General features: G+C 39.4%; 1 protein-coding gene across 20 annotated transcripts in view; it reads right to left on the bottom strand.

Moving 5' to 3' along the window:
- Positions 1–14,745, bottom strand: part of MITF (melanocyte inducing transcription factor) — a 210,070-nt gene that overhangs the window by 92,498 nt on the left and 102,827 nt on the right. The window contains exon 1 of one of the 20 annotated variants that reach the window (XM_014836098.3): positions 3,653–4,003. The exons of 16 other annotated variants lie outside the window; for them this stretch is intronic. In XM_014836098.3, the coding sequence (XP_014691584.1) occupies positions 3,653–3,708 (56 nt within the window). In that variant the 5' untranslated portion in view covers positions 3,709–4,003. Of the gene's footprint in view, positions 1–3,652; positions 4,004–14,745 lie in introns of those variants that run through there. 3 more of the 20 variants (XM_014836097.3, XM_070492254.1, XM_070492253.1) reach the window with 3 other exon arrangements.

Here is a 14,745-nt window from a genome sequence, read left to right on the forward strand (position 1 = left end):
TCCACTGAGCGGGCTTGTTCGCCAAGATGGTCCAATAAGAGTCAGCCCCATGCCTTTGACTAGAACTATTGGGGTAAAAGAATTCTCTTTATATTAAGGTTTAAAAAGATGGTAGGATGTAAATCTGGGACTTCCAGGGCCTATGTGGAAAAAAAAGCCAAAGTAGATGAAATAGTAAATGTAAACTGGAAGATGGAACAAAGGACTGAGAAGAAGGAAAAACAAAGAAGGAGTCGGTACTTGGATGGCATTAAGCATCTGGATCAAACCATCCCTGAACCCTTGACAACCCTGGATGTTGGACATTGATTTACAAGGGCCAACCAATCTCCATTTTTGCTTAAGCCAGTTTGATGGTTTCTGTGACATTTTAGAAAATATCAGTTAATCTGAAAAAAAATTGTCAAAGTTTCAACCTAAGGTCTACAACTCAAACAATCCAGTATCCACTCTCCTATTTCTTCCTTGTTTTGGTTGGTACATTGCCACTTACAATATTTCCCAGCTTTCCAGGAGCTAGGTTGCCTTCATGCCCAAGTTTTGCCAATGAGATGTAAGCAGAAATGTCATGAGGTACTTCCAGGAATTATCCTTAAAGAGATATCCTTCTTTGAACCTTCTGCCATCATGTCTCCTGAAATTTGGCTGTAATGGTTGGAGTTCTAGTAGCCATTTGGACCAGAAGGATAAAGCCCAAACTTAAGGATGAAGCTGGAATGTTCTTGGTCCTTCATGACCTGATGGGGCCATCTCCATGAGGAGAGGGATTTTTATATGTTTTATTCACATAAAGATTTCCAAGCACCTAGAAGAATACTTGGCACATAGTAGGATAAATAAATATCTGTTCAGTGGGTAAATTTGGTGTCTCTATCCTAAGAAACACCCTCCCTCATAAAATCAGACAATACTAGAACCTTAGTGTTGGAAGACCTTTGGTCAAACCATTTGCTTGAATCATCCAGTAACAGAAAACACATTCTTCCAAGGAAATCTCAGTTCTAGAGACCTACTGTATTTCCTTAATTCTAATGAACTTTCCCTCCACATTTTAAGACTCGTCAAGTCAGAATAGATCTTATAATTTTATAGTCTTATCTAATAGAGTTTGCTCCTCTCCTAAATAGTTGCCTTATAATCAACAGTGAACTGAACACAAGGAAATACATTTGATAGACAAATACTGTGGCATTGGACTAATCATGGCCCCTTGAAAGCTTAAACGAGTTAGACTTTGGGTAGTTCAGAAATCTGGGCATTGGAGAACCCATCAATAAAAAGGTAGAGGAAGGGCACTGGCCCCGTGGCACAGCGGTTACGTGCACATGTTCCGCTTTGGTGGCCCGGGGTTCGCCAGTTTGGATCCCGGGTGCAGACATGGCACCGCTTGGCACACCATGCTGTGGTAGGCGTCCCACATATAAAGTAGAGGAGGACGGGCACGGATGTTAGCTCAGGGCCAGCCTTCCTCGGCAAAAAGAGGAGGACTGGCAGCAGATGTTAGCTCAGGGCTAATCTTCCTCAAAAAAAAAAAAAAAAGGTAGAGGAAGAAACATCAATTCATTCAGTATCTTAAATGAAAATCCATAGAACATAGCTAGGAACAGCATAAGCCCTGGAGCCAGAAGACCTAGGTTGAAATGCCGGCTCTATCATTTCTCAGCTATATGACTTGGGCAGGATTTTTGACCTGCCCAAGCCTCAATTTTCTCATCTGCAGTATGGAGGTAGAAAAAAGGACCTTTGTCAGAGCAATTATGAGAGCAATTAAATGAGAGGATTAAATGTGTTAATACAGGTAGGATACTTAGAATGGTGGCCGGCACACCATGTAGACAATAAGTAAAAGATAGGCAAGGAATTCTTCTACACTATGTTTCAATTCCTGAACTGGTATCCTCTGAGCATCTTAATACCTCAAAACTAGTGAAAACTCACAATTATTTTGTAGGAAGTCAAAACATTTAGAATGTTGCCTTCTGCTATGGTGTTTCTTCGCTTTCTTAGAGGAAAACATAAAAGAAACAATTCACAGCATGCCCCCTCCCTAAAAGAACAGGCACAAAGAAGTGAATGGGCAAGAGCCCAGAGCATCAGTTTCATCAAAGACGTGTGGTAAGAATTTCACTCTGAGAGTTTATAAGGGAAGCATGCTCCTATGGTGAGTATTTTGGTTACCGAGAAAAATAAATAAATAAATTCAAAATCAATTAAGCAAAAAGAACTGAAATTGAGAATTAATTTAGGTGTCAATTCAAGGGGGACATCACTACTGTCCTTACGCTGCATCAGAATGGCATGTTTTATCCGTTCGTGCCATCCATTAATTTGCTTAATATTAATATTTAAAAGAAATTAGTAAGTTACAGAGGACATTCTTGTGGGGTATGAGTCACAAACAGCAGTCACCATCTCCCTATTATTTGATTTACAAAGAAGAAATTTATAACTTCTCTAACATAATGACATTTTAAATACATAACTATATACTTTTGTTCATAAAATGCTCTATCATTTTAGAGAGATGAGTAATTAAACTGTTTTAATGACATACAGAATGAAAAACTATCTATAAAAGCAAATTCAATACAGCAAAAATAGCACAAGAAATTAGAAATCATTTTAAAAGCTCCTATAAGACCTATTAAAGATGAACTTTATGAACTTTAACCACACAAATTTGTGGGAATTTGAGTCTTTTTAAGAATCAAATTCTTAAAATAGTTCTGCTACATTTAGTATTTTTCCATCTTTCTTGCTGTCTTTAAACACACCTTCACAAGCTGCTGAACATAATGCTTTTCTGACTTAATCAGAACCTCTCTCATGACCCAGGAACGTTCAGTAAATAATTATTAAGCTCCAGAGGTGGCTTTTGCATAAGTTGATTTGCTTGAATGCCTATTCACTGAGGGACACGGCTTATGTATTGTTTTCAAATCTTATCACTTAACGTTGAAAGTAAATGTTAAAGGCAGTGGGGGGAGCTACCATCTATGTAATATTTCTCCTTTTCAGCATTTCTTTGAAATTGCCAATTTCAAATTTGTTCTACATTTATATGCAGATGATTCTGATGTTTGCATGTTTTCTTTTCCTCTCAAAGAGAAAAAAAATCAATATACAGAAATGCAAATGAGATGTTTATTAATGCAACTGTTACTATTACATCGTGGGGGGGGGGAGGGGGGGAGGAGAAACCAAAAATCCAGTGTTTGCAATGGGACAGTTTTGACAAATGTTACTAGTTAAGTACACTCGTTTTCCTGAAGAAATCCTCTTTTATTCATGACAAAGCTGGGCTGCAGTGTACCTTGTAATCATACATCACACTCCGTTCTAACTCAGATTTTTCAAACCAGTCATATTTTTTTTTGGCATTATTAATTTGAGACCAACATTCAATTCTCAACGGGAAGGCAAAGAAAATGGGCTAGCATTTTGATCCCCCCCCATTAGTTGTTCTCCTTGTCATAGCCACCTACTAGAGGTTACAGCTGAAGCTGATTAAAGCCACGGTCGCAAAGTAACAGTTCCAGTATTTTTAACTCCCAATAAAACCTTCCCTTTCTCTGTCCTCCCCCTTAAAAAAAAACACAATCGCTCCTGTTAAGTAGTCCCAGGATTATTTCCAGAATAAAACTTCACTTACAGATACAAGCTTTCAAAGGAGCAAGGCATGAACATCTGAACTCTAAGCGCCTCCATCTTTTTTCCTTTAAGGTGTTCTGCAAGCCCTTGGCGAAGAGTGAAAGTCAAACTTAGTTCTGGCTCTGGCTGTGTCACTAGGGGTGGCTCCTGATAAGGCCCTGGAAACTCCAATCCAAACACAGCTCGTGCTAGAACGGTGCCTGCTGTCTGTCTGCAACAGCAGACCTGTTTAATCCAGTACCTACTGTACCTGCAGGACAAAAATGCTGCCTCACACTGCAAAGGGGGCTATGCAAGGACCCAGGCACAGCCAGAAATCCAACCCGGCAGCCGGGCTAGCACCGACTCGGGATGCTGACTTAGCCTTCCCGAGCGCAGGTACCGGTTGAGGCTTGCAGCCGCTGCGTGTTATTAGAGAACTTGAAAGGAGAGGTAATTTCACATACCGGTGAATTTTTAACACTTAATAGAGTCATGGGATCTAGCAGAGTTGTGGGATTGCTCGTGCCCCTTCTCAGTTGGGGAGATCTCGGGCATCAGCTCATCACACACCTCTAGCTGCTTTGCATCCGTGCACAGGCATTTCTGGAACTGGAGCTTGATAATTGAACATGCTCTGCTGACAGGCTAGAGGTCAGGACAGCATTCCTTACCCTCAGACCCCTAGAATATAAGGAAGCCTGTTCTTGCCCAGTCCTGGCAGGAGTCAAACACAAGCTGCTTCTCATTGTGGGCACTACCTTTTGGGACAAACACATCTTTAGGCCATACATCTGTGTATTCTTCTCCAATTAAATTCTGAACACACTGGTATACAAGAAGGAAAAAAACAACAATACATGTTCTCGAAAGACATTTTAAGATTCTGACATGACAACATCAATATTATCAAATATTGATGCAGCTCCTACAGACTCAGCACACCAAGAGGCCCTGCAGTTAGGAAAAGATGTACGTTTCTCCCAACACACAATTCAAAGGTCAGAACAAAGACATCTGACATTGATTAGTTGTGTACGCTGGGCAAGTTACTTCACCTCTCTGTGCCTCAGAGTTTGTCTCCGAAGTAAATGGCTGGAAAACAATGCAATCTCTATAAGCCACAATCAAACTTGAATTCCATAATGTAATGAAATTATCTTTTTAAATTTCCCTTTAATAAGAGGAAATACCCAGCCAGAAGTTTCAGACAAGCTATTTCTGCCTCTCTGTATTCTTTGTTCATCTTTCATCCTTTTGTTTAATAAATATTTATGGAACACCTACTATGTCCCGGGCACTGTGTAAACTCTTGGAGTTTACAGTCTAGGGGGACACACATATTAAATAATCACACAAATAAATAATGATACAGGTGATAACTGCTACAGGGAACTGGAAAAGCTTAAAATGTAAAGGTCAGAGAAGGCTTCCCTTAGGCAGGGACCTCTGGCTGAGAGCTGAGTCGGGGGAGCGGTGGGGGGGTACCTGGGGAGGGATGGAAGAAGAGCCTTCTGAGCAGTGGTAACAACAAATGCAAAACCCTGAGGTGGGGAGTTAGAATGAAGATCCATTGTGGCTGGAGGACAGAGAGGGAGGGAAAAGCATGGCATCTGTGAGACCAAAGCAGTGAGCAGGACCAGACCGTGCAGGATCTGGTAGGCCAGGGAAGGGTACCTGATTTTGTTCCAAGATGAACAGGAAACCATTGAGAGGTTGTAAGCAGGGGAGTGATGGGATCAGATTTGAGTTTTTGGAAAGGTCCCTCTGGCTACTATATTGAGAACCAATTGGAGGAGGGGCAAGATTGGCTACTGCAATGGTCCTGGTAGGAGGTGATGATAGCTCATTGGTTGGGGGGGTGGGGGAGGGGTGGGCAGAGCAGAGAGAAGGAGCAAGAATGGAGATAACTGGAGAAAAGTGGATAGAGTACTAGTAAAACTAAAAACTAATAAATAGGAGTGAGGTGGGGAATCCAGGTGCTGATGCAATAATTGCATTTATTAACAACAGTTATTGAGCACTTTCTACACACTGGGTATTGTGCTGGGTACTGGGGTAAACAGATGACTAAGACACTACACTATTCCTTTTACTAACCTCCCCCACCTCTCTTCTCCTGCCTCTAGCACAGTAGCGCATAAAAATCAAGAACACAGATCCTGGTGTCAACCTACTCAGGTTCAAATCCCACCACTTACTAATTCTGTGACCTTGTGCAAATTTACTAAATTTTCTGCGCCCCAGTTTCTTCACCTGAGAAAGAGGAAATGATAAGTAGCTATCCCATAGGCTATTGTTAGAATCAAAGGAGATAATATACATAACGTGTTTGGCATAGTCTCTGACACGTAGTAAGCTCTCAATTAAAAAATAGCTCTTATGATTATGACTGTGGGTAGGGCTGTTATCCTGGATTCACACTGACTGATCTAAAGAACCAAGGCAAATAGGACAGAGTGAAAGCAAACACACAGACATTGGAAGATCAAGGAAAACAGAGAGGGTAGGAAATTACCATATCAGGACCTTTAAGGGATTATTTTTTAAAAGACTGAGCCGGACTCTCTCCCACCTTGGGCATTATTTGAAACTGCATTAAGTTACAAGGTACCCGGGTAAGCTGTAGAACTGAAACCCTGATTTATTACATGCTTACACACAGGGAAAATCTGTACCCTCCGTTGGCTCTCAAATGTTGAACATGAAACCAATGGTATCAATTCCAGCCATTCCAGCAGGGGATACAATATAATGCCAAATGCTCCCCCGGCATGTTCGGCCAATGACATTGCTTGACTTTTTATCCAGCACAATCCATAACCCCAAGAAAGCTATCCATTGACCATTTATATGAGTGTTTAAATAAAATTACATTTAAAAGGCATGTGTTCAACTTATCCATGGTACTTTAGAAAACTCTATTACACCAGCATTCTCGGAGAATCTTCTTGGACACAGCAATGAAATACCCAGCAGCAAATGGATCAAAGCTTGACTTAAATGTGCATATCTGACACCATCTACAAAATTTCTGAAACGTTACATACTTTTCCCCAATACTAAAATACTAGTTCTCAAGCAGTCACTCAATTATTCAACAAATGTCTTCTGAGTGGCAGGAACCATGTCTGTTTGGTTTACCATTGTTACCATTGCTTACCATCACTAGAACCTCGTGGAATAAATAGTCCATGGCTGATGTTGAACAAATATCTTTAAAATGAATTAATCTATAATGTGTAAGCAAGTCTCCTGTGCACATTTGTGCTATCCAAATGAGTACCCTAAGTGCATTACATATGTATATACAGATGCGCACACACACATATACAAACCCTAAATTTAAACACAAACTAAGAAATGGCAGCGGAGGAAAAGGAAAAATAATATTTTAGAGTGAAACGCTGAATGCAGAATAATAATATTACATGTACTCTAATGCATTTCAAATCTTAATTACCATTCCTTGCCCCAAATTCCAGCAAATCAACTAGAGTCATCAGAATTCTTACTGACCTTTTCAAGGATGACCTTAACTAAAATGGAACTTAAATCTATCAACCATCCAAGGGACAGCCAAATTTTTCTTAGGATACTAAATTTGGGCCTCAGAATCTTTTTCGAAGGAAAAAATTCAATCACTATGTCAAACAGGTTAGAGAAGAGATAAGAGGTTTTACTTGTTATCTTGTCCAAAACTCAGCTGAAGAAAAGCAGAACCACTGTTTTATCACAGTCAGAATTCTTATTTTATTTGGGTATCAAATGTTTTATTGCTCCCAAAGCATGCCGTTTTCCTATATCTTTTCTTTTGATAGCCATTGCTTTTTTCAGTAAACTCACATTTCTGCTCACCAGTTCCATGACAGTTAACATTTGAGGGCTTATCGTGTGCCCAGTATTCTCCTGACCCATGAACTGCCTCCTCCATTCAATTTGGAAAGTATCTACCCAGTCTTCACATGTCTCACTAGGATCCTCACCAACGGTTCCCAAATCTATATTCCTATCAGAAGCACCTGGGATTCCTGCTCCCCATCCCACTCCCTTAAAATAAACTCAGGAGCATTTAAAAATATAAATGTCAAAGATCTTTCCCCAAACAAATCACTGAATGACATTCTCCAGGGCTGTGGTTTGGAATTGCGTATTGTTTAAAAGATTCTCATAAAAGTCTAAAGTGAGGTCAGGCCTGGGAACCACTAATATACAATATAACATATTATAATATATATAATTATATATAATATATTTTATGTAAACTGTCTCTCTAAGAGTGGCGGGGAAATACCCAAGAATTTGAATAAAGAAGTCTTTACTTGTACCATTTACTTCTTTAAAGTGTCCACTTGGAATTGCTATGGATATGCTTTGAATGTTCGGTGAAAGCCTTATTATGAGGTAATTAAAGAGTACCATGAAGTAGTTATGAAACTCAAACAGTACTCTAGGAGAAATAAATACATCCTCTCTTATCCCCACATGTTATTATGCTCACGTTCTGGGAAAAGTCAGATGCCACCAAAAGGCCCTGCAACTCAAACATTTACTGATTCACCCAGCATGTGAGAGACACTGCTCTCAGTGCTGTGAGAAGACCAAAGGGAAGATGCAGGCGGCTCTGCCTCTCAAGGGCTCACACCACAGAAACGCAAAACTCACATACACACGCCCATCGTTAAGCGCCCGGGTTAGACAGAAGGCCTACTCCAGGGACTCCATCCCATGGCCGGCTCCTCCTCATCTTTCAGGCAAGGTCTTACAGGTCTTACAGGTTTTACGTTTCTTCCCCAGGGAGCTCTCCCCCTGCCCACACTATCTAAAGCAAAAACACCCACTTCTGTTTTTTGCTCTCTCAGCCAATGTTTGTTTCTTTTATAGCACTTAGTCCAACTTGGAATCATTTTATTTGTCTTTCATCCTTGAAGACAGGGTCCTTTGTATTTATTTTATTCTCAGTGCCTGGCACATAGAAAGTGCTCAATCAATATTTGCTAGATGGATCGATGGATGGATAGAAGGAAGTAAGAATGGATGGATGAGTGACAAAACGAAAAAAGACCAGGTAAGGAAGGAGCTATGAAATATAATTGGAGGATGGCATTTAATTAATTAGGAAGGAAGTCAACAGGCATAAATGAGACGCACAATTGTATACTCTTTGTTTGGAAGCTTTTCGTTGCTGAACACAACTCACTTTCATGGATGAAGTATCTGGATACAAAGTTACAAGAAATTGGTCCAGGAGTTCTCATTTGAAACCCTCACAGCGTAACTGAAGGAAATTTTTTTATTTCATTTTAAAAAAATTTTTCCATTTTATTTTTTTTGAGGAAGATTAGCCCTGAGCTAACGTCCACCACCAATCCTCCTCTTTTTGCTGAGGAAGACTGGCCCTGAGCCAACATCTGTGCCCATCTTCCTCTACTTTATAGGTGGGACGCCTGTCACAGCATGGCTTGATAAGCGGCGCATAGGTCCACATCCACAATCCAAACTGGCAAACCCGAGGCCGCCAAAGCGGAGCGCACAAACTCAGAAATTTTAATGACTTCCTATCTGCAGAAATAACTGTTCAGAACCACTCCATCATGTTTATCTCTTTCATCCTGTTTCTATTTTTTTCTATTACCAAGAACAGACTTCCCTGTAACAACGACGGTAAAGCATCTGCTGCAAGACTGCTCACTGTGCCTGGTACACAAAGAAGTCCTTTAAGGGTGAGAAGGAAAATACAGATGAGACCAAGGTGACCCCAGGTAAACTTTATCTAGGCTCATGCCAACATTATCAAAGAGCTATTTAGATGCTTAGACAAACATCCAGAGAGAAAAATTAAAGTTTTTTTTACATCTGCTTAGAGAAATCTGTCTTGAGAATAAAAATACAATCTACCAAGAGACATCTCTAACGCGGTCTGAAGTGAATTTTTAAGCAATTAATGAAGGGAGAAATACATGAAATAATAGCTTGATCATTTCATTTAGTAGAATAATCAATACAATAGATTAATTTCCCTATCTTCAGCTCTCTGATATTCTCTCTCTTGGGGCTCATTTCAAAAGAAATACTTGTTCCTGCGTGAAAGGTGGTTCAGAGGCTGTCTCCTTGTTATCTATAAATGGCAACACGGTATTTGCAATAAGCAGACCACAACCTACAATATAAACCAAGTAGATGAGACAACAGAAAACTGGGGAGGGAAACACCAATAAGATTATGCCATTCTGATAATCTCTTCAAATAAGAAATTTAGTAACATGCAATTTGCTTTCCTTATCCAGGTAAATAAACAGGAAAAGATAAGGCTGTCGCCATTGTGGGAGACCAAAGTTACAATATGACTTTACAATAAATAAAATCTTCCACTTCAGGACTTTAAAATCATGCTGTTTTTCTCTCGATTTACTAGTTAACTCCTAACTCCTTTAAAAAGAAAAATGTAGACTTCCTTTTACTGTACTTTTTTTTTTTTTAAGTAATGAAAGACTAAAGAGCAAACAAGCACATAGGATGTCTCTGCCTACATCTTAAGGGTGTTGAGGACCGAATCAGGAGAGAGCACCATCGTCATCATCTAAGACATCAGTTTCTTTCTTCTTCTAAGCAGGAGTCAGATATTAAAATAATTTAAAGCAACATAATATTCAGGTTTTAGAAGTGGCCTCCACACACCACCTTGCTACTAAGGAAAGTGAAGCCATCCTTCCTCGGCTTCCATCTCCCCATGAGACACCAGGGTATCGACAGCTCAAAGAACCACCTACAACATTTATGGCCCCAAGGGGAGCTGGAAAAGGGACAAAGAAAGGAGAAGAAAGGGATACTTTGTCAGTTAGCCTTTCTACTCCATTCATGTGAATTAAATATTTGTATTCCAAACACTGAGCTGAAGGTAGAGATGGACAGTTTCTTGTGGACAATCATGCTATGGTGGAAAGTGATATGGAAGTTGATAGATTGACACGTGAAAACTCTAATTTCTGTAAGATGTGGTAAGGATCCAGAGCAGTGGTTTCAACCTGCAGGCAGCAAACTTCTGAGAAGTCTACTATTTTATCAAGGAATGAACAGCTCAAATGTGTCTCCTATGGATATAAACTCGGCACCATTTTTCAACTGGAGACAGCAGAGTGTGAGAGTGCAATGCAGACACACATGTACACGTATACCCCCCACGCTGTGTTCACATCCTAGCTTTACCTTCGTCAAGTCATTTAATTCCCAAGTCTCAAGATCTACATCTATAAAATGGGGATATTAATATTACCTATTTAATAGATTAATGTGTTGATTCAATGAAGTAAAGCATGAAAAGTACTTAGCACAGTGCATGAAAGGACAGCACTCAATCAACGTTATGCAAAGAAGAAGGACAAACCAGCCCTTAGGGCCTCAAAGAACTTCAAGTTATAGGACAAAAAGAAGTTATTATTTGAAGACAATAGTGAAGATGCTTTGGAAACTTGATATTTGAAGAGGCTGTACAGATTGAAAATATATGTAAGCTCAGGAAAGGTTTAGAGAAATTTTTCAGTAACATATTCATTTATGATGGCGGTCGTCTGTAACTTCTTCCGCAAGTGGACAATTAACTATGCCTTTTCAACGGGTGTCTTAGCTAGAGACAAAAAATATTAGCCCAAGGAACATTCTGCTCTGATTCAGTGGGTCAATTATGTCTTTAATTTGTATTTTTACTGTATAAATATAGCCAGACATCAAGCAGGAAAATCATGTATTTAAATAAGTAAAACTATAACAAATCGAACTTCTTTCTGTTCAATAGATCATCTTATGTTAAGTTTGTATTAATAGTCAAATTTCTCAAACTTCTAAAGCATCTCAATACTCACTCATATACTAATGACATCCTGTTTCAGTTATGCTGAGAAACACAGGATTTAAAACGAGAAAAATAATATTTGCACAGAAATCCTTCCTGTCTGCTGATTAAATCCAATCAATCATAACAAACCCAATAGGCATAAGCGTTCTGTATCTCATTTCCACTCTAGGGAGTCTTGCCTATAATCAAAGTGTAGATTTATATTGACAGAAAAATGTTAAAATAACCAGTATTTTAAATTAATAGCCTATGGGGGCCGGCCCAGTGGCACAGCGGTTAAGTACGCACGTTCCGCTTCGGCAGCCCGGGGTTCACTGGTTCAGATCCCGGGTGCGGACATGGCACCGCTTGGCAAGCCATGCTGTGGCAGGCGTCCCACATCTAAAGTACAGGAAAATGGGCATGGAATGTTAGCTCAGGGCCAGCCTTCCTGGGCAAAAAGAGGAGGATTAGCAGCAGTTAGCTCAGGGCTAATCTTCCTCAAAAAAAAAAAAAAAAGAATTAAATTAATAGCCTATGTAATTTCAAGTAATACTGCCATGAAATGACATAAAGGGAAAATTAAATCTTTGCTTAAAAAAATTAAGCCATAGGTCTTTTGTTTTGTTTTTTAAAGTGCCTAACAAAGCTACCTAATTCTCTCTTTAACATTTACTGAGTATTTACTACCTGCTAGGTGCTACAGGCAAGACTGTTGATAAGGATGCAGAAAATAATAACCACTCCCATTCAAGCTTATCTGGCTCCTAATAGCAAATAACACAGGTTCATTTTTAAGAGGTATGGACAAAACCATGAATAAAAGATAGAAAAATCAAAATAGTCTCACTAAAATTCATTCACTCAACAAATATTTATTGAACACCTACTGTGTCCCAGGCCCTGCTCAACAGGCTTCAGATGCATCAGTGATACATCATAGACCTTACATTCTGAAGACAGAAATGTTTTAGAGCAACTCTGAATGCTCAAATCATTTATTCACTTAAACAATTTGGAAATTGCATAGATTTGCAATCTTTAAGCACCATCCACAATGATACTCCCATCAACAGTGATGTCTGGTTTCTAATACTGGATCAAGGATCAATATATTTCCATTTCCTAGTGTGCCAGGCAGGAAATTTAAAATTTTGAATATTTGAAAAATGATGACATCGTGTCTCATTTTAAGAAAAGAGGGGGGGAGGAGAGAAGACAGAATTCATCTTACAGTCACACGGATAACTGTAGCTCATATTTGCATATTACACCTCATGTTTATTTAATCTTTTTATTTCCATAAAGAAACTGAGGGACAGGGAGCGGGGTGAGTAACTTGTCCAAAATCAAGATGTTCATGAGCTGTAGATCCGGGGTTTGAAACTTCAGAGCCCACACGCTTCTCACTACGGATTTCTGTTCCAAGTTAACATGAGCCACCCGACAATCACAAAAGCAAACTAATTCTAAAATTAGAACCTTGCACTCAAGTTGCCTCTTTAGTTGTTTGTACCCCACAGCCCACACTAAATTCTGAATTCCATGGAGGCATAAACCATGTCTGTTTAGTTCACCTCTTCATTCTTTAACCAGGCACAATTCCAGACCAAGAGAAGGCGCCAATAACTATTTGTCAATGGGTTAAATGATTAATTAATTGACCATGGTGCTTTTTCCAGCCACATGTGAACATGATCTACCTTTAAAAAGAAAAAACTTGAGAATGAAGCAGGCTTTTCTAAATATTTATACCAAGCATGTGTTAAATTGATGGCATTCAGTGGAAAAAAAGATAAAGAAATACACAATGTTTGTCCTCAGATAATCTAGTTGGAAAAGAGAGTGTGAAAATGTGAAAGTACAAGGAAAAAAAAGTAACCCAATATATCAGCACAATTTATACTTGTTAATGGGAAAACAAGGAAGGAAGTACTTGGAGAAGAAAAGAATAATTCAAAAAGGCTTTCTAAGGGAAACGAGACCTTTGGGAATTTCGGGGAGAATGATGAACTTCCTCTGGCAAACACGGTTTAAATCTTGTGCAGTTTCCCAAAGTGAGATGATCTCAAATGAAGACACAGAGACTCCACATGAAATAACCGTGGAATTACACAGGGAGAAAGACCCTTTCAAATTTCTTTCATCCCAGGAAAAGGCTCTGTTTGATGCTAATATGTCTTCAATCTCTCAACACTTGCCCTTTGTAACAAGAAAAAAGCTCAGACCTCAGGCTAAGCTTCCAGACAATACACCTAGCAAGAATCTAACAATTTTCTTCCCATTTCATTATGTTTATTTTACAAGTACTTCCATATGTGGTTTCTATTTATTATAACATTTCCTTTAAAATATACTTTTAACTTTTTTAGACCCCATATATAGTCATGCATCACTTAACAACAGAAATAAGTTCTGAGAGATGTGTCATTAGGTGATTTTGTTGTTGTGCAAACATCATAGAGTGTACTTACACAAACCAATTTGGTATAGCCTACTACACATCTGGGCTAGATGGTACTAATCTTACGGGGCCATCACCATATATGTGGTCTGCTTGTTGACCAAAATGTCGTTATGCGGGGCAGGACTGTAGTATATGCAGGCAAAAATCATGAAGTCAGTAAGAGAATGGCTAAAATTTGGGAAGCACTGATGGAGAGAAATGAAGAATGTGCCAGAATCCTTCAGCAGAAACAAGATTCAACACAGCCCAGAAATACTGGCCTACTCTATTGCAGCGAGAAGCTAACAGCTGCAAAGAATTTCAGTCTGATAAAGAAAATCACATAGGGTTTTGAAATCATAGCAAGCCAGCCCAGCCCTAATCGCTCCCTAACTGTGGAAAATGAGCATGACTCTCAGATATGACCCCATACAGGAAAAGTGGGGACCTGGCCAAATAGCCCTGAGAATGTCATAATGGAAGTGACAGAGTGCGTTTGTTGATAGTGCCTGTAAATAAGTCCTCTGTCCAGAAAAAAAAGGCAAGGCTGTCAGAACAAAATGTCAGGCACGCTTGAAGTTGATGTTTCAATATATAACGACACAGGCTGTGAAGGTCACTTCTGCCTGTGCTGCCTCCCAGGGCACAAATATAGCATATAGTCCAGTTTTGGTTTGGTTTGGTTTCTTCTAATTTCATAATGAAGTACCAACAGAGATCCCCAGTACAGACTTTCCCCCTAGCTGTATGATGCATTCATACACTAGATGGAGCCAACTTGACAATGCTTTGGGATTCATGTGCAGGTTTGGGTTGCACTTGAAAGAAATCCATACAT

This window comes from Equus asinus, chromosome 21 (genome assembly GCF_041296235.1).
Source record: "Equus asinus isolate D_3611 breed Donkey chromosome 21, EquAss-T2T_v2, whole genome shotgun sequence".
Classification (NCBI taxonomy): Eukaryota; Metazoa; Chordata; class Mammalia; order Perissodactyla; family Equidae; genus Equus; species Equus asinus.